The sequence below is a fragment of the Scardinius erythrophthalmus genome (assembly GCF_964197995.2).
Source record: "Scardinius erythrophthalmus genome assembly, chromosome: 10".
Taxonomy (NCBI): domain Eukaryota; kingdom Metazoa; phylum Chordata; class Actinopteri; order Cypriniformes; family Leuciscidae; genus Scardinius; species Scardinius erythrophthalmus.
Window position 1 is genome coordinate 28026444 of NC_138230.1, and position 19046 is coordinate 28045489.

Consider the following 19046-nt stretch of genomic DNA (forward strand, 5'->3'; position numbering starts at 1 on the left):
GAGAGATATGAATGTGGAGGACCCAATACATTTGTCAAAATGTAGCACAATGCACCGGGCACTCTATCCCATAATACAATGCCTTGACTTGCCTAACTGAACAACACTCACTGAATTACACTGTGAATTAGTTGCAGACTTTTTTTTTCCCTTTTTATTTTTTTTATTTTTTTACAAATTAATGTATTATAATAGGCTACATTTAAAATAAATTTAAATTTGTAAACAAAATAAACTAAATATTTTCAAATTTATTTTACACATTTATAACAGCACAGTACAATATAAATTGGGTCTTACGAAAGGAAAATCTGTAGGTGCCTTATACATTTTAGAATGGGTGTCCCTCACACAAAGATGATCATATTTGGGGGTGTCTAAAAGATAAAAAAAAATGGCATAGTGCACACATTAGGTTTCACAAACTAGATTAAACTAAATCTAGTATGCCATATACAGCCTATACTCTATCCTTTCTTAACATAACCATGGACCCGTGGAGATGTGTGCTCCCTCACCGATCTGTTTCTCAATGTCTGCGGCCTCCTCTGGTGTTGCCCGAGGCAGAATCCCCGGATCCGTGAAGCTGGTCTGGAAGAGAGAGATGACGACAAACACAAAAAGGACCCCTCCGATGGCCGGGATGCAGCTGGTGAGGTGCTTCACCAGGAACGGGCAGCTGTAACCACAGAACGGCTCAATTAGGAAAACATTGATTGCGGAACAATGAAGCTTTAAAATATAGTGCTCCATTAAATGGTTCCATTCCCTGCAGCTCTGCAGATCCCAAATCCAATGTCTAATGCTAAACCAACGCACTATAAAGAGAACGAGAGACAGCGGTGGTTGTGTAAGAGGAACCAAACAAGAACTGATGTCTAAAGGGTTGCAGTACATTGAAAATAAAGAACATAAACCTAATGAAACATGAATATTTGATCTACAGAATCAAAATGAATCTCCACATAATGTGCTGTATCCACAAGGAATTGCTTTAAAATGAGGGGTATGATTAACACTAAAATTAAATGAGCCACTTTTAAGTAACCATACATCATTAATTAAGTCCCTAAAAGTGGCCTCAGTACAAAAATTGTCTCGAGAGAGACCGTACATTTCACATGCAGATTTATAGAACATTTTCTATTATTGTTTAAATGAGGCAAGTTTGTTTTCAGTTTGTAGCAATCGTCTTGCTCACAAATGAAGCTATTGAACATTTTCAATATTATTGCCCAAGAAAAGAGACATGTGTTTGACCAGTTGATATTTGCCATATGCACACTTTGCAAAGTATTATCAGGACTAATATCAATTCTACTGAAATGGCACTATTTGGGTCTCTGAACTTCAACAGAAGAATTCACAGGTTAAATAAAGTTAGGCTATTTTAATAACAGACATTGTCACAATTGAGATATACATGTAGTTAGACAATATATCTGTAACCATTTATATCACAAAACAAGCTTGTATTATTCAGAATTATTACATGGCTTGGTTGAATTCTAATGTAGAATGCAGTCTGTTATTTCTTGATAATGCCTGGTTCAGATTACACGATTTTAGCCCGATTTTGGCACGATCCGTTTGACGTAGGGTGTCGTGGGGATTCGCAAACGACAACGGGCGTCGGGACGCAAGATTCGATCGTTTCATCTCGTATAGTGTGTCATAGTGGGCGACAACCTACGTTGCGTCTGCGATGCTTCACGGCATCACGACAAAAAGACTAGCATGTTTAATTTTTTAACGGTACGACGACGGCGCGAGTGATCGTGAGTGAGTGAGTGAGTGAGTGAGAGAGAGAGTGTGTGTTCGCGCGCGAGTGATTGAGTGAGTGAGAGAGAGTGTGTGTTCGCGAGAGAGTGTGTGTTCGCGAGTGAGTGTGTGAGCGAGTGTGTGTGACTGTGTGAGTGTGTGTGTGAGAGAGTGCGTGTATGTGAGTGAGTGAGCGTGTATGTGAGTGAGTGAGCGTGTGTGAGTGCGTGCTGTGTAGTGTGAGTGAGCATGTGTATGTGCGAGTGAATTAATGAGTGAGTGTGTGAGACGGCTCGCGATGGTCGGAAAGCAACGTGTAGTCTGACATGTTTCTTCTCCACGACATGCCAAGATTTTTAGGAGTCAAAATCATGTAATCTGACACAGTGACCATGTAACAGACAAAAAAATCGTGTAATCTGAACCAGGCATAACAGACCGCTGCTAAGTATAACCAGAGCCCGTCTACGGAGAGCCTTGGCACTTCCTATTAGCCCCATTGTATCGATCTTGGTTGCAGTTCCATTAGAATTCCACTGGAGGTGATCGCGGGCGAGTGCAGACTGAATGGGAGTCTATGGGGCTAGACGGCTAAATGTGTCTCTTTCACCCGATTGCCGTTGAGAAATCTCAGATTTTATTGTAGGTTTTGCAAGTTCAACATGGGTTATAGGTCGAAAGTTGAATGAATGAGTACAAATTTTTTTTCGATTTCTTACAGGTTGAGTTGTTTTTGCCCATAACACGCTAGCATTATGCTAATGACGTCAGCATTCTGACGTCATTGACATTTTAAAAGACTTTTTAAACCAAATAAGTGACTCTAAAAAATCTAACACCCAGCCATGTGTAATTTCTTTGCATCTCCTTTCGAATACAACATTCAAATTACTAGACAAAAAATTATATCCTGAGAAAAGTGGATTTTGAGGGTTTTTCGCCATAGACCTCCATTCATTCTGCACTCGCCTGCGAGCGCCCCCACATGGAAAGAGACGTGTTACTGCAGCCAGTCCAGAAACCGGAAGTAAGCAAAGAGTGCCAATTCTCTTTCTATAAGACATTCTCTGGTATAACACACCGTTGCCATGAAAAACAGAGCGTTGCTATGGACGCAGAAAATATGCATAGTGGCCACCATAGACATAATAAATACACTCACGAGTAGTATTTATTATGTCTATGGTGGCCACTGATCTATATAGAGCTGGTAAGTCCCGCCCCTTCCGTAAAACCCCGCTGGACCACAAAGTTGAAAAACTGACAATGCAAGTGAATGGGAGAAAATAATTATTTTCTGGTCCCGTTTGAATTGTGCCATGAATGTGAACATATGTTGTCTGTGAATTTTTTATATAACTTTTCATGTTCCGAGTTTGACAGTATATGGTATGATTCTTCGGCTAGCAGTTGTGGAAAAGACATAACGAGAAAGACTACATGTCGCCTATGTGACGTCACCCCATAAAGTTGACTTACCCGTGGTTTTCGCCAACCTCAAACCTCATTTTGTCCTCTCCCTGACAGAAGGCGGTGAAGTGCACCAAAGACACAGCCATGTTTAGCGGGATCCATGAGCTAGTCTGTGTGCTAGTGGTGTTGACGTTTCAAACGCGTCGAGAGTTGTAGTCCACAAAGTGCTCTCACACAAAGTCTAACCGTATCAAACTCCTACCCGCTAAATTGTATCATTCTTTACACGAAAAGTTATATAAAAAAATTCACAGACAACATATGTTCACATTCATGGCACAATTCAAACGGGACCAGAAAATAATTATTTTCTCTCATTCACTTGCATTGACGGTTTTTCAACTTTGAGGTCCAGCGGGGTTTTGCGGAAGGGGCGGGACTTACCAGCTCTATAGAGAGCCTAAGTCCCTTCCCTTCCGGTCGACCACCATGGGACCTTAGTTCGGAAAAATATTGCATGGTAGTGGTATATAGTGAGGTATAAGACTGTGAAAATATGTAATTACAAAGACTACAAACCCAGAAGGCGCACATGGGATGTCATACCTTTTCTCTCAATGAATGAAGCTAACTTTACTGAAGCTAACGTCTGACATTTTTTCTATAGTCTTACATTATAATCGTAACGTTACGCCGTCATGCCTGAGTGTTTTGAGCCAGAATACACACATACGAGCAACGGATCTTGTGACGTACATAGTGCGAGACGAGAGATGTAGTTCATTGAGCGATTTTCAAATAAAACTAAACGTTACTCTTCTGTTTTATGACAAACTGCGACTTTCTTTACTTTCATAATTACCTTTTAAATTGACAAACATCATATGTGTAATTCAGGGCACAGTTCAGAAGGAATAAAAAGATAAGTTGTCTTTCGCCATTGACTTCCATACATATTTTTTCCGAAATAAGGTCCCATGAGCCGGAAGCGGAGGGGCGGGACTTAGGCTCTCTATAGAATCTATATGTTATAGTCATTATATAGATCAGTGATAGTGGCCATTATTTTGTATTGCTGTAGTTTAATGATCTAGTGATTATTATGAATAAAACTAATTTATAAACAGAGAATTTAAAACAATATTAAAAACAAAACAACAACAACAACAACAACAACAAGAATATTGGATGATTTCCAATGCAGGGTCAGGGTACATTGTCACATAGGCTAGTTTGTATAATAATGACATTAAATAAAAATCGTTCCTGATAATAATTTTAAAAACATGCATAATGCCAATTATATTTTATTGTTGTAGTCTAATGATCATTCAGTTATAATAAATGAGGTACTGCATAGAGTTAACCAGGCACACACACACACACACATATATATATTATATATATATATATATATATATATATATATATATATATTTTATATATATTGATAAAAAAAACACAATATCAGATTAATCAGTCCAATGTTGATTCTATAGAATGACACATTGTCACATAAATAGGGCAAGTTGTCACATTGGAAACCTAGCTACTGTTTATTAACACTAATTCCTTTTTTTTTTTTATGAAATGCTGATAAAACGTGACAACTCGGCCCAATCTGACATTTATGAAAAATACTTCTGTCTTATGAACACAGTACAATCTTGCAAAAAAAGGAAGAAAAAAAATCCTTCATTATAATAACTATAGGGAAGATTCTTTTTAAATGTAATAAATTAAAAGGCAATTAATTATTCAGTGCCACATGATCCTTCAGAAATCATTCTAATATGCTGATCAAAAACATTTCTTCTCACTTCTTATTTAACTTACTATTAATGCAGCTTAACTTACTATTAATGCTGCTTAACTTACTATTAATGCTGCTTAACTTACTATTAATGCTGCTTAACTTACTATTAATGCTGCTTAACTTACTATTAATGCTGCTTAATATTTTTGTATAAATCATTATTCATGTTACCACTGACTTACATTTAAAAAAAAAAAAAAACTTATGTACACGACATGAGAATTTTTTAACAGTGATCTAATGTGTCAGCGTAGCTTTATTTCACAAAAAAACATTCTAATTTGTCACATGTTGCACGGGTATATTTGTGGCAGTAGCCAACAATACATTGTATGGGTCAAAATTATAAATGTTTATTTTATGCCATGAAGATATTTAGTAAATTTTCTACCGTAAATATATAAAATATTTATTTTTGTGAGTGAATGCAGCACAACCACGAACATAAATGGACAACTTTAAAGGCGATTTTCTCAATGATTAGATTTTTTGGCACCCTCAGATTCCAGATGTTCAGATAGTTGTATCTCGGCCAAATGTTGTCCTATCCTAACAAACTATACATCAATGGAAAGATTATGACTGTCAGACTGTGTGACTGGTTTTGTGGTCCAGGGTCACATTTAAGACCGCTTTGAAGCAGGTGTTTGAGACCAACATACAAAACCACAGGTAGAGTAAAAACAGACATGATGTAATCGGACTTTTCTCTCCAAACCCTGACCGCGTTGAGATGCACCTGTGACATCTTCACCCCGATCTCCTCTAGGCCTATAGCTGTGTTCCTCGTACTTTCATACAGCACATCATCACCACTTGCTTAACTTAGATGTTCTATCAACAAGCCAGCTCAGTGACCATGCGGTCAAGCAGCCAAAGGCATACTCACTCGAAGACGAAGAAGAGTCCGCTGGTGAGCAGGATGAGTCCCAGAGTGAGCGGCAACACGCCGCTCTGACGCGCCACGATGATGCGACCGTTACAGTAGAAGCGGTTCTTCCCGGGAAACACCTCCCATTTTCTCCGGGCTCTTTTGGGCTTGTGCTCGGGTAGAGGTCGCGGTGGAGGCGTCGGGGTCGGTGTCGCGAGTGCCTGAGGATCTATTTGCTGATATTCGCGGTTTTTCATCATTTACGGCGGTGAAATCGCGCCCACTGTCCATCAAACATCAGCTGCTGCGCGATACGAGCGGATAGATGTCGCTTAATAGTGTCATTACACAAACACGGCACGCACACACGCCGACCGCGTCCCGCTTTATTGGCAAACAGATCGCGAAACGCGCGACGGATTTACCAGCATGTGACGTAACGCGATATGCAGCGGCGACGTCACAAACGCGTCCTCGCTACATGGTTCGATTAAAAACCAGCGGATTCAATGGTTTGTTTGTAACGCAAACGCACGCTTCACCTTCCGCTCCGGTTCCGCTTTCATTCTCTTGTGAATGAGGGTCGGTATTTACATTTAGAGCACAATAATATTGATCTGCTGCACAGATTTATCCCGCCGCACAGTGATGTGGATGGCACGCAGGATGTGACGCTACAGTCCTCGGATGCTCTTCACACAGCAGGCTGCGTAATAGATGCTCATGGCATAATCTTTTGAAAGCTCTTTGAGTATTACACGTTGGTGTTTATGTTTTGAAAGCTCTTCGTGTATTACACATTGATGGAGTTTATATTTTGAAAGCTCTTCGTGTATTACACATTGATGGTGTTTCGCGTGTATTTCTGGAAGTTTGTTGTGGCGATGAAAGTAGTGATAATACAGATCCAACTTCAGTGACATCTATCTATCCATCCATCCATCCATCCATTCTTTAATAATGTTGACTTGTACCGTGTAAAATACATCTTGTTTGAATAGTTCTCAGTTGTTGAGTTATAAGAATACAGTATGTTTTTTCTCAGTAATAAAAATAGAGAATATTACAGGCAATAGAACAAAGAAAATTGCAGAAATGTCTGCAACCTCTTATTCTTCATTTTAACCCTTTGGAGAAAATGATATACATCATGAAGTATAAACATGAAGAATACAATGAAAAAGGAATTTGCAGTACATGGTTCCAACAATTGCTACATGATTATGCAACTACAGACTGACGGCATGACATTTCCATGGCACTTTTCTAGGAAATAAACATTAAACTGATGAAATAATAATCAAATCACATATTAAATGCAAGTGCACTACTCATATAAATCAGTAAAAAAATGTTAATATCATGTTTCTATTTTAGAATAGGTTGTTTTTATTTTGTCCCATCCTCCACCCAAACACAATTTGGGTGGATGGGACAGCATGATTTTGGGTGATAGGGAAGAAAAAAAAAAAAAAAAAAAAAAACATTATAGTTAAAACATTTTTACTGATTGTGTTGCAGTAATAAACATGTTTCCATTAAAGGTTTGTGCAGGTTTAATGCGTTTGTCAGATAGTTGATTCATGGAGGTACCAACATCTCATCCAAATAATCCCCCCTAAAACAAAATTAAAAAAAAAGATTTGGATCAGTTTACCTAATCTGTTTTGTAAGAAATGTTTGTCCTGAAACTTTTTTTTATTTTTTTATTGTTTACTTGAGTTTTAAATGTTTTCAATGACTTTTGGCCTTCATTTACCTCAATTACATGTGTTGTACTGTGGGTGGATTTATAAACATTTAGAAATAAAGTTAAACAGAAATAAACATGACTCTGAACAATGAACAGGGAAAGCAAAATTGCATATAAAATTATATCAAAGTATGAACTAACTTGAGAAATACATTAGATATGCTTAGACTACCCTAAATTAATGAAAAGATGTGCTGTCCCAATCACCCAAATATTACCAAAGAAATGGGTTTTGGCTCAGTTTACATAAAAGTGTATGTAACACATACTTTCATTATAACAAACTTTTTTCCTGTTCAAATGGATAGGTAACATCTTCAGTATTACAGAAATATATCATGTGTTGGGCTGATGTTTTTAATTTATGGCAAGAAATCTTGCACAAGTCCTAAAATTCAAAAACTGTCCCAATCACCCTTAAAGGGATAGTACACCCAAAAATGAAAATTCTGTCATCATTTACTCTCCCTCAAGTTGTTCCAAACCTGTATGATTTACCTTTCTTCTGCTGAACACAAAAGAAGATATTTTAAAGAAGGTTGGTAATTAAACAGTTGCTGGTCCCCATTGACATCCATAGTATTTTTTTTTCCTACTATGGAAGTCAATGGGGTTCATCAGTCGTTTGGTTACCGACTTTCTTCAAAATATCTTCTTTTGTGTTCAGCAGAAGAAAGAAAGTCATACAGGTTTGGAACAACTTGAGGGAGAGTAAATGATGACAGAATTTTCATTTTTGGGTGAACTATTGGCTTTTTATTCTTGGATAAGAATTGTGAAGACCCCATACTGAGATATAATTTGATTTATAATATAAAATATAATAATTTAAGCTAAAACTAGCTATAATGTAAATCATGTCAACTCAACTTTGACTGAAGTTGGCCAACTAACGTATGGCTACTATTACTAATTATATAATGACCAAATACAACCAGAAACAAATGTTCAGTCTTACTTGTGAAAGGCAATTCCCCGAGACCTGTTTTCAATTGTGCGGCGATTTGTACAGCCCCAAGCAGCGCACAAGCAGGCATTTTTCTCAATTCCCGTAATGAAAGTTATGGGAAAGTTGCCCTCCGCAATATGGCGGCGCCGTTGACGTACGATCCAGCGGCCAATAGGGCGTCTATGTATTTATTATGCCTATATGATTTAAACCTCCGGACACGTTTTGTCACGCTGGAGACATTCGTGCACTTCTATTATAAGAAAAAAGACTACACGATAAGAATTTACACATTCTATGACATGATGTCTATGCTTTAAAAAAAACAACAACAACAACAACAACAACAACAACAAAAAATACCCTCATCCAGTAATCACCACTGTTTAAAATAAATAAAATAACTAAATAAAAAACTAACTAACTAAATAAAAAGTATCGTTGTTTTACCTTGAAAAGTAACCAACCTGGTTGCCTTAATTTTGAGCTCATTGAAATTAAACATTTGAGTTAATACACAATGGAGATTGGTTTAATCAACAGACACTCAAAATACTGTTATCTGAACCACATGAATTCTGTAAGTTGATTTGACAAAAGAAAAATGTGATAACAAATCATGAAAACCACGTTGACCAGCGCTGAGAAAAGTAACATCTACTACGTGACAAGAAGAGCATTGACGTCACTTTCCCGCCGCAAGACACTCCCACTTCATCCGGACTGAGTGGCAGAGCATCCTGCTGCATAACTGGATTTCATAGGGGAAACAGCGAAAACAGTCAAACAAACGATTATCTTCTTAAATTAAAGGAAGTTGGCCTCGACACTGTTCCTTACAACTTACAAAAGAACCAGTGTCCCATGGATCTTGGCACGTGTTCAGAAATCGACTAAGTTATGTGTCTACATTTTGACGCCTTGTGCTACACTAAAACTATTATACAATAGGCCTATATAGGTAGATCTAAATCCGGATGATCAATTATATTTCATTGTTATATAAAGTCAAATTGCCTAGCCCAACAACATGTTAAAGAACTATCCTTAAAAAAAAGACTTTCCTTTTCCTTTATATCCTACCTTTTTTTTCCCTTATGTCCTCGCTTATGCTACTCTGAACAATGACTGAACTTAGTATTATAAGCACTTCTTGCGTTGTTTTTCGCCTCTTCACGATGACTCGCTTAATAATTTAGTCCTAATTTTTAAGTCGCTTTGGACCAAAGCGTCTGCTAAATGACTAAATGTAAACTATACAATATTTCGGGTATAATTTTACCCCTAAATCCACGTTTCGCTGTCTGGATTCCAGCTGTTTCTGCGAATTGCAGCGATCCATTTACTTGTCTTTTCTGTAGCTTTCGGCAGTGTGTAAAAAGATAGCTCCGATTTTTAGAAACAGCACCCATTGCACTCATCCCTGCCCGGCCTTAAATCTATTTCTAAGTAAGTATTGGTTAATATATATATATATATATATATATATATATATATATATATATATATATATATATATATATATATATATATATATATATATATATATATATATGTGAAGTCATCTGCTTGTAACCGTTAGATGGAGCTGTGGGATTAACATTGCGTGCTCTAATATTCCTAAAGAGAGACGTAACCACGTGTTCATTGCTAGCATGAGGCATAAAATAGATATATCATAAACATGTAATCTCTGTATGTTTTGCAAGAAAAGAAAAAAGGTATAAAATACAACTTCTGAAATAAAATCAAAACGAGTTCTTGATATATGGATCTATTTTATCGTTATCATTTAGGTCATTTGTATTGTGTTATGTGAGAGAGATTGATAAAACATATTGCTTTTAAAGTGCTCGTTACTCATAAAAACAGGGCTACATTGGGGATTGCATGAGCAGGATGCACTTTTGTGTATGCATTACTCTACTTGACCTTTGCTTTCCAGCGTAATTAAGTACATTTACAACTGCAAGTTTAAAATATCTTTGATTCATTATTTGATTGGATTGTCTGATGTTAATGGATTTATTTTTACTCAAATTACAATGCAAAACCTAACTATGCTGAAAAACTTCTCTTTGAAAACTGCATGCATTTCATATTCTACTTTCATATACTTATTCTACTAATAATGTAAGCAGCCTAAAGAAGCCTGTATTTTTACAGTATGCAATTATTCCATTTCAAACAGCCTAGGTGTTTTCTTTGGGTTGGACACCATTAATCCTGAGAGAAAAACAAAACAATTTGCAGTTCATAGAATCTTCCTACAGTACAGACACACTTATGTAGTCAGGCCTCCACCAAACAGCTAAAGACTAAAACATATAGATGCCTAATCTGAAGCTGTTAAGTGTATAATTCATACTCTTATCAACAGCACTTGAGGATAACTGATTACAACAGAAATACATTTTTACAGGTTACAGAATACATTTGCAATGGAATTAAATGGGACATTAACTTTGAAAGTTTACCAGCAGAAATGTGAGACTTATTTAAGCACTTACCTGAATAGGAGTTATTAGGCTGTGAAGTTGTCCAAATCACTTTTGCAGTGGCACTAAGGTTCTAGGTGAACAAACTTTAGTTGTGCCACTGTCACCTATACATATTAGGATTTTGACCTTTAAGGTAACCTTGTGCATTTGAAAATGTACAAATTAACGTGTTGACAGAGTCATGATGTGGAATTACTGGACAGCAACTGTGCACATACAGTTTGTAGGATCGTAACAACATTTGAACGGATAACATTAAAGACTTGTGGCTATACTTGCCAAACACTAGCATCTGAGCATTACCGTTTACTTCCATTATAACTGCCTTATTTGGTTCCAACCACAACTGTATCACTTTTTTTTTTTTTTTTTTTTTACTGAGGAAAAATATATGTGGGAATCAAAAATGCAACAAATGCAGTGCATACATCTTAACATGTATAAATTCATAAACTGCAAAACTGATAATTTATATAAATAAATCAATCACAAACGTTTTACCAAGATTTAATGTACATTTATTCTTAACACGTGGAACATATAGTATAAAGATTTCATACGGAATAAATGATATTCATTAAGCCAAAAGGGGGGGAAAAGGAATTTACAACAAGATTTTAGCTACATCATCTGAAATACAAATATGAATCCATAGCACTGGAATCGACTAAGGAAACCGCTGGGAAAGAGGGGAAAACAAACTTGTTTATTGTATCTTTGTTCCGGTGAATGATGATGAAATCGGTTGGAGTTAATGGACTTGTCTGGTTTGATATATGCCTCTACAGCTTTAAAAAAAAAAGGAATTGAAATGTTATGTGTATGGGATCGCAATGGCAAAACATTGCATCCCTACAACCAGAGATGTAAGGAGAGGAAGGTGGTAAATAAACACATGGCAATGCGCAATGAGAGATCTGTTGAGTGAAACCTTTAATTCGTCAAAGATTAAAAACGGTGAAGAGCGCCATAAGATGAGAGAGAAAGAAAAAGAGCAAAGTGTAATTTACAACATCATTATATACACTGCAGCCTGGACTGCATCTAGAGCTCAAGACCAGTCCTAAGAGGTGATTTCTTTAAGGGTCAAGTCATACAATCGAGGGACAAAGAAGAGGTCGGGGTGTTGTAGGTTCACGTAACTTTGGGGGGAAAGCCATTTTTTCCTCTCTCAACGAACTAAAATCATTTTTAAAAACTACAGTTTTTTTGCTGCCAAGCCAGCATTATCTCAGTGTGAAACAGTATTATTACAGTATGTTTACAGTTTTAAGGTGTACAGTACAGAAAAAAAGTCCTACAATCTACTGCACAGGCCTCCCATTTACATTTCTGTTCACAGCCAACGACCTGGTTCCTTTAGGGCTAAGTATATATTTAATCAAAGTTACAGCAATTTATACCACACACCAGAGTCTGCAAGTCCATTTAGCCTCCAAGAACCAGATTATGGTCGTCTCCATGCCCTTCCTCACCCGAAAGGTGAATATGGGCACAATTTTTCCCCAAACTCACTGTAAACGTGACAGCAACTTTGGTTACAGTTTTGTTTTTTGTGTCTTTTTTGTAATTTTATTTTTCCTTACAAAAAAAAAGTCCAAAGGGCAGCGCACTCTTGCAGGTAAGGATCTCGATCGGCACATCCTTGTTAGTTTAATTCTTATACATGTCAAATCCATCGGGACTTAATGGTATATCCTTCCTTTAGAGCAAAGCAAGGATAGACAGGATAGACAGTGGAATCTGAGGTGATTTTGCATAAATTAAAAAAATGAACATACAGTCAGTCAGTTTCGCTGTTAAATTTTCTCCACTCACGCAGACACACACACATTAAAAAAACGAGTGGGGAAAAACATGATCACCCCCACGGCTGTCATGACTGGCCGATCAGAAAAAGTACGTCACAGATTACATGGGACACCAAAGAGTTCATAAGTGGGGACACAGATATGTCCAGTAGCCGTGACTCAAACAGCGTGAACTCCGAGTGGTTCTCTTCCACTTTGGCAAGAGCGTACAGGGCTCGTGCCGCCCGCCGCATCATGTCCACACTAGTGGGCTCGAAGTGTGCACCTTGTAAGTGCAGTAACGAGCCCTGACTCTGTTGAAACTGGGTGGCTGCAAGACTGTCCTCCAAGAAGCCAAGAAGGTTTCCAACACTTCCTTTCTGCACAGCAATAGCCCGGGCCGCGACGCTGTCGCCTTGTGCCAGATTAGCTAGCAGCACCACCGCCATTTCCCGGCAGACGGGTACTTTGCGCTCACCGACCATGCGCACAAGGGAGCCGTAGAGCTTCTCCAAGCGGCTGAAAGGTGGTGTAGCCAGAATGAGGTCAACATTGTTATCCTGGATGCTAAGCTTACTAAGGGTTTCGAGGACGAGTCTCTGGGGAGACAGTGTCCCGTTGAGCCCCAGCGTGGGGAAGGGGTCAATCGCTTCGGCCGAAGGGCACACAGCCCAGTGGAGCAAGCCATCCAGCAGTGGCAAGCAAATACTTTCTGGATAGATGGAGAGGTCCAGCTGACCTGAGATGTTTGCTAATGTGACCAAGCAGTTTTCCCGCAAAACCTCAAGACAGTCCCACCACCACTCGTCTCTCTCACAACTGACACCTTCATCTTCCTCCTCTTCTTTTTCATAGGTAACCGGAGCCTGCTTGCGTTCAGGATGTCGATGGTGCAACAGCACAAGCCGACCAAGTAACAGCAAAAGCCCTGGATGCTTTGACATCTCCAGATCATTGCCAGGAATAAAGGAAAGGCTGCGAATAATGTTGGAAACGCAGATGCAGCGGCGAGCAAGGGCATCCTGCCAATCTGAGAGTGTACAGAGCGGCGTCTCATCCTTACTATGTGGCTCATCTTCCAAGATCTTGATATTGCGACTCTGCTGTGCAAGATCGATTCCAAAGAGAAACGTATTTTTCTCCTTGTCGCTATTCAGGTTGCCTCTGACTGCTTCCTCAGTCACAGAGCCTCGCCTCGCCGACAGAACGTCATCAATAGTGGCCGTTATACTTGCCGACGTACTTGCTGTTGTAGTACTTTTACCTTCTGACAATGGTTGATTTGAGGATGACTGAGGTTGTACTTGTTGCTGCTCTTCATTTGTCTGAGCCTTCTGCGCATTATCCATAACAGTTTCCACTACTTGAGATACCTTCTTACGTGGCTCAACATTCACTGGCACCCGTTTCTGATGCTTCAAGAGTTCCATCTTGCTCTCAAAATGGGTTTGTATATGCTCGGTGGTGTCACCACCACCCACACTCCAATGGATAAGACCACTATCAAAGGCTTGCCGCCGACCCAATTTACTAGTGCGCCCAATCACAAACGGGTCTTTTTTCCTCAATATCTTGATGGGAAGCTTGTCAAATTTACTAGCCTGTTTTGGCCTCTCCTGGGGGGCACACGAGTCCTGCAGTGGGGTAGATGATCTGAGATGATCTTTGCATGAAGTATCATCGCCTTCCCTCTCTTCTATGTCATTCTTTTCATTGCATTTTTGACCCTGCATAGACTCCTCTTTCTCCTGCTTGACCTGGACTTGTGACGTATGAACAGGGTTGATCTCGACATCATCATCATCATCATCATCCTCATCCTCCTCTTCCATCTGCTCTGCCTCTGGCCCCTCCTCATCAGACATCTCAGGGTCAATGGCATCTGGGTCAATTAGGGTACGCTGCCCAGGGTCTCCAACCTCATACTCTTTCAAGATGCCAAAGATCTCAATGAGGCACCTTCGGAAGTACTCAACAATAAGCTCGAGGAAGCCAGGAAGCTGCAATGGGAACAGAGATATATTATAGATAAGTCACTAGTTGACCAACGTGACACATCCCTAGTCATATAGTCTATAGAATTTACTGACCTGGTTCAGGTTAAAGTTAGAAATGCTGTTGTCATCATAGAGAAGAATATTAATGGTATCCAAAGCCCACGTACTCTCAGCTAACAAGCCTGATTTGAGGGACATCATGACTCGCCAAGCCTCTGGTGTTCCTGAAACAAAACAAAACCCAACTTTCAGAACACTACAAATGGACCAAGACACAAGTATTCATGGGAACGATGCTATGACCCTCTTACCAATATCTTTCATGGTAAGCCGACGACGCGGTTTCAGAATGGGCTGCGATGCCTCTATTGAACCTGGTGGGAATGCTACGTCTCTCCGAATCAGAGGGGGCTGCACTGACGGTTGGGCAATGTGTGATGCAGGAACTGGAGGTCCAGCCTTTTGAATTTTCATCCCCGAGTGCATGTATGGAGACTTACTGGGTGAGGTCCTATTCTCCATTGGTCTTGGCATGGGTGCAGGGCTAGACACTTGTGGAATGTGGTTCTGAGAGGATTGATAGTTGGGCTGAAGAGTTCTGGACATTGGTGGCCCAGAGCCTCCAGGCCCGTATGGGGGCTGACGCTGGTTAACATGGCCAGGCCAAGATCCCTCATGGTTCATGCGCTGATCTGAAGGCATCATGTCTTCAGAACGATTCATGCTATGGTAGCCTTGACCTTGAGAAGGGACACCAGGGGGCCCCTGGCGATTATGATAGTTTGGGTAGTTCATCTCATTACGCCCAGGCCACATGGGACCTTGGGGTCCATCGGGGACTGAGGGCACACTCATGGAGCTACCCATCATCTGCGGCTGCATGGAGGGCTGGGTGTTTGGACCACCCATGTTAGGTCCTCGATCTCTCCCAAAACCAAAAGGAAATTGGCTCTGTGGGCCAGGTGGGCGTCTGTCTGAGCCTGGATAGGTATTATACTGGTTATACATCTCTGGTTGGGACTGAGGTCCACCTGGGGCCTGGGGTCCCTGCTGCTGACCACTAAACGGGTATATGTCCCCTTCATGACGCTTTGCAGGAGGACCATAAACACCATCAACCGGTCTCTTCTGCGTGTAATTCTATATGAGAGAAAGGTTTTTTTAGATCTTAGGCAATAACACAGCTACCAATAATATAATAATTTTTTAAAGGTTGTGTTGCACTGACCGGTTGTTGTTGTTGTGGGTACATTCCTGACTGTTGGTTTGGGTATGGTCCACAAGGGGGAGCACCTTGGCCAGGGTATTGATTACTGTAAGAATCATGCCTGCAAAACAAAAAAAATACATCCAGTTTCAGAAAGCCCCAAAAAGCATGGATGTTTAATAGTGAGTAGCAAACAATAGAAATAAGCAATTGTGAAATTTAAATTTTAAGCCTATAATATATGCTTAAATAATATATAACAAGTTTTATGTGTAGTTTAATTAAATGCTAACCTCTGCTGTTGTGGGGGCCGGTTAGGTGAGTACATCCCTGCATCTGCACCAGAAGGCATCATGTTAGGTTGTGGACCCATATTGCCATCTGGGCCCATACTTGAGTCTGGTCTGTAAGGAAATAAAGAAATGGCATTTTAAAAATAGCAACTGAAGACACTACTTGGTTAGGTTGTGTTGGAATGTCAAAATCACTGCAAAGCTACTAAATATTAACACTTCATCAGATTTCAGTAGTGATTTCATAGCTGTGATAAATTAAATGGCTACATTTAATAAAAAGGTAAAACACAATTAAATGCTCTCACCTTCTGTCGTATCCTGGACCATATGGGTACTGTTGTCTTTGACCCATCGGCATATTGCCCATAGGTCCTGGGGCGCCTCGGTTATATTGTTCACCCATGCCACTATTTGGGCCTTGACTTGGGCTCATGAACTGCTCACCAGCTGAAAATGCAAGCAGAGAGACACACTGAACATCCTCTTTTGTATACTAAAATATTATGTACCACTTATAATTCTTATCATCGTGTGTTGTTTACTACATGACAAATCATTAAAAGTACAACTTATACTTACAAGTATAATTAGTAAATTTCAGGTTTTAAAAAAAATTGTTAGCCTTTTAACAACTGGGATAAGAATCATAGGATGTGCATAATTCTTCTGAGAGCAGACAATTTGAAAGTTTGAAATGTTAATGTAGCAAAGTACATACAAACTGGCTACACTGAGTAAACTGGTAACAGTTGGCTCAATATTATAGCAGGACAACTATAAAGATTTCATCATATAAATTGGGTCAGAATATAACTGATTACTACATATTGACGAGAGATAACTTCATATTACAAAGAAAACAAACAGAAAAATGTACAAAAGAGATCCTTAATATTACTTTGTAAGGATATGACCAGAAGAGTCACCTTTTCTCATTCCACCAAAGGGGTCCTTATTTGGCTCATAAGGCCCCATGCGGCCCATCATGTCTGGTCCACCCATACCAGGCTGATAACCTGAATTGGGGGTGACAGAGTTACGCCTGGAAAAAGCTGGATCCCCACCATCAGCAAACGGGTCCTGTAAATTCACACTGCTCCTGTGTGAGACATAATGACGGTAAGCTCAAATGAGAGAGACTGTGACCCTTGAAATTAATTCTGAATGTCCTGTCCAAAAACTGATAATACAGTTGATACAGAGAGGCACAGTATTGACATGTACCTAGCACCAGGCATGGGTGGCATCTGACTGTGCGGTGTTGAGGCAGGTGTAGGGGGCTTCAGGTCACCACCTTCGGCCATAGAACTGCTGGTCGACTGAGGCGTCTGAGGACCCTGTAACGATCCTGATCCAGCTGGGGGGGGGGGGGGGGGGAGAGATATCAGATTTGTCACTCAGCAAATCCTAAAGGAAGTTTAGGTGGTCATATTGTGTGAATAGTAAACACTGTGCTTTAAGGAACACAAACCAGAAAACAAAAATCCCTTTTTTGGGGGAAGGCAACCTTCCCCAGCCTGAAATCAGCTACTTTTCATGGCACTTTATCTCATTTGAGGACTTTCCCCCACCGATGACACAGGTAGAGGTGCTCTGCCAGCTAAGTGCTCAGAGAGTAGCATCCTAAGGTTTGAAACTCCTTATCCCAGCATGACAGAGTCTCCATTACTACCACTCAACCAGCAGCTAAGTGCTTAGTCATGTGCCGAGAAAGATGAGGCAATATGCCTCATGGGTGGTCAGTTGGATCGCTTGAGTATTCAGATAAACAGACAGAGTACTCAAATGCAATTCATAACATTACAAATGAGGCCCCATTTTTGGTGCTTTTGCATTTAGCTATCCGCTTGTTAGGTTGTGACGTATCAAATACTGTTTCCAAGTCCATGTCTTAATTCTTCAATTGAGAACACTATTTCAACAGGTGTTAATGAGCAGTTTTTTTTATAGCACACATTTAAGCAAAGCTTTTAAAAACATCCGGTTAGGGATGTCACGATATTCCAGTAGTCGGTACCAATACCATTAACATTTTACAGTTCTCTGTACCAATATCGGTACCACAGCTAAATCCGTTGGAACTATTTTTCCATTTTATTTAACTATTTAAAAAAAAAAAAAAAATTAATTGAGTATTTATGACGGTAATCATAAGCAAATAATACATATAAACATTGAAGGTTACATGCTGTTTAAAAGTAAACATTACTTTACTAAATAAACAAAAAGTGAAAAAGAAGCAACTTTCTATTCAGACATTATTAGTACTATTACTACATTGAGACATAGCTAAATCTACTGTACAACAGTAGCCTAATATAATTATTTCTGTCAATTTCTTCAAGTTAAACCGAACTACTAACTATAGAAACTTTACGGTTGCCGTAAAGACCTTTGAGTTTGTGCGTGTGTATATGATAATAGTTTCTCAAATGAAACGGTAAAATGCTCATGAAGTGAGACTCAGAGTGGCTCTGGAGAAGAAGTTCATGCATTCATGGTCTCATATCGTGAGGCAGCAGAGACTGAAAACACTGCGAGCGTCAAGCTTGCTTAAGTGTGTGTGTGGTAAATCAAACAGCGTGTCTGCAACATTAATTCACGCAGAGACACGCAGAACATGCAGGATTAATATTTAAATAGATTTTTTGTGGTTTAATATTCACAGACACTAGTTTATATTGTGGTATAT

General features: G+C 39.4%; 2 protein-coding genes across 2 annotated transcripts in view; both read right to left on the minus strand.

Annotated features, from left to right (window-relative positions):
• Nucleotides 1–7313, minus strand: part of zdhhc18b (zDHHC palmitoyltransferase 18b) — a 29960-nt gene extending 22647 nt beyond the window's left edge. Inside the window, exons 1-2 of the mRNA XM_081377339.1 lie at nt 5880–7313; nt 519–679 (exon numbers count right to left, since the gene is read on the minus strand). Of these exons, the coding sequence (XP_081233465.1) occupies nt 519–679; nt 5880–6121 (403 nt within the window). The 5' untranslated portion in view covers nt 6122–7313. The remainder of the gene's footprint in view (nt 1–518; nt 680–5879) is intronic.
• Nucleotides 7314–11440: 4127 nt separating this feature from the next.
• arid1ab (AT-rich interactive domain 1Ab) overlaps nt 11441–19046 on the minus strand; it is a 110259-nt gene continuing 102653 nt past the window's right edge. Inside the window, exons 13-20 of the mRNA XM_081377340.1 lie at nt 17579–17711; nt 17281–17453; nt 16660–16801; nt 16352–16462; nt 16080–16179; nt 15163–15991; nt 14945–15075; nt 11441–14854 (exon numbers count right to left, since the gene is read on the minus strand). Coding sequence (XP_081233466.1) covers nt 12941–14854; nt 14945–15075; nt 15163–15991; nt 16080–16179; nt 16352–16462; nt 16660–16801; nt 17281–17453; nt 17579–17711 — 3533 coding nt within the window. The 3' untranslated portion in view covers nt 11441–12940. The remainder of the gene's footprint in view (nt 14855–14944; nt 15076–15162; nt 15992–16079; nt 16180–16351; nt 16463–16659; nt 16802–17280; nt 17454–17578; nt 17712–19046) is intronic.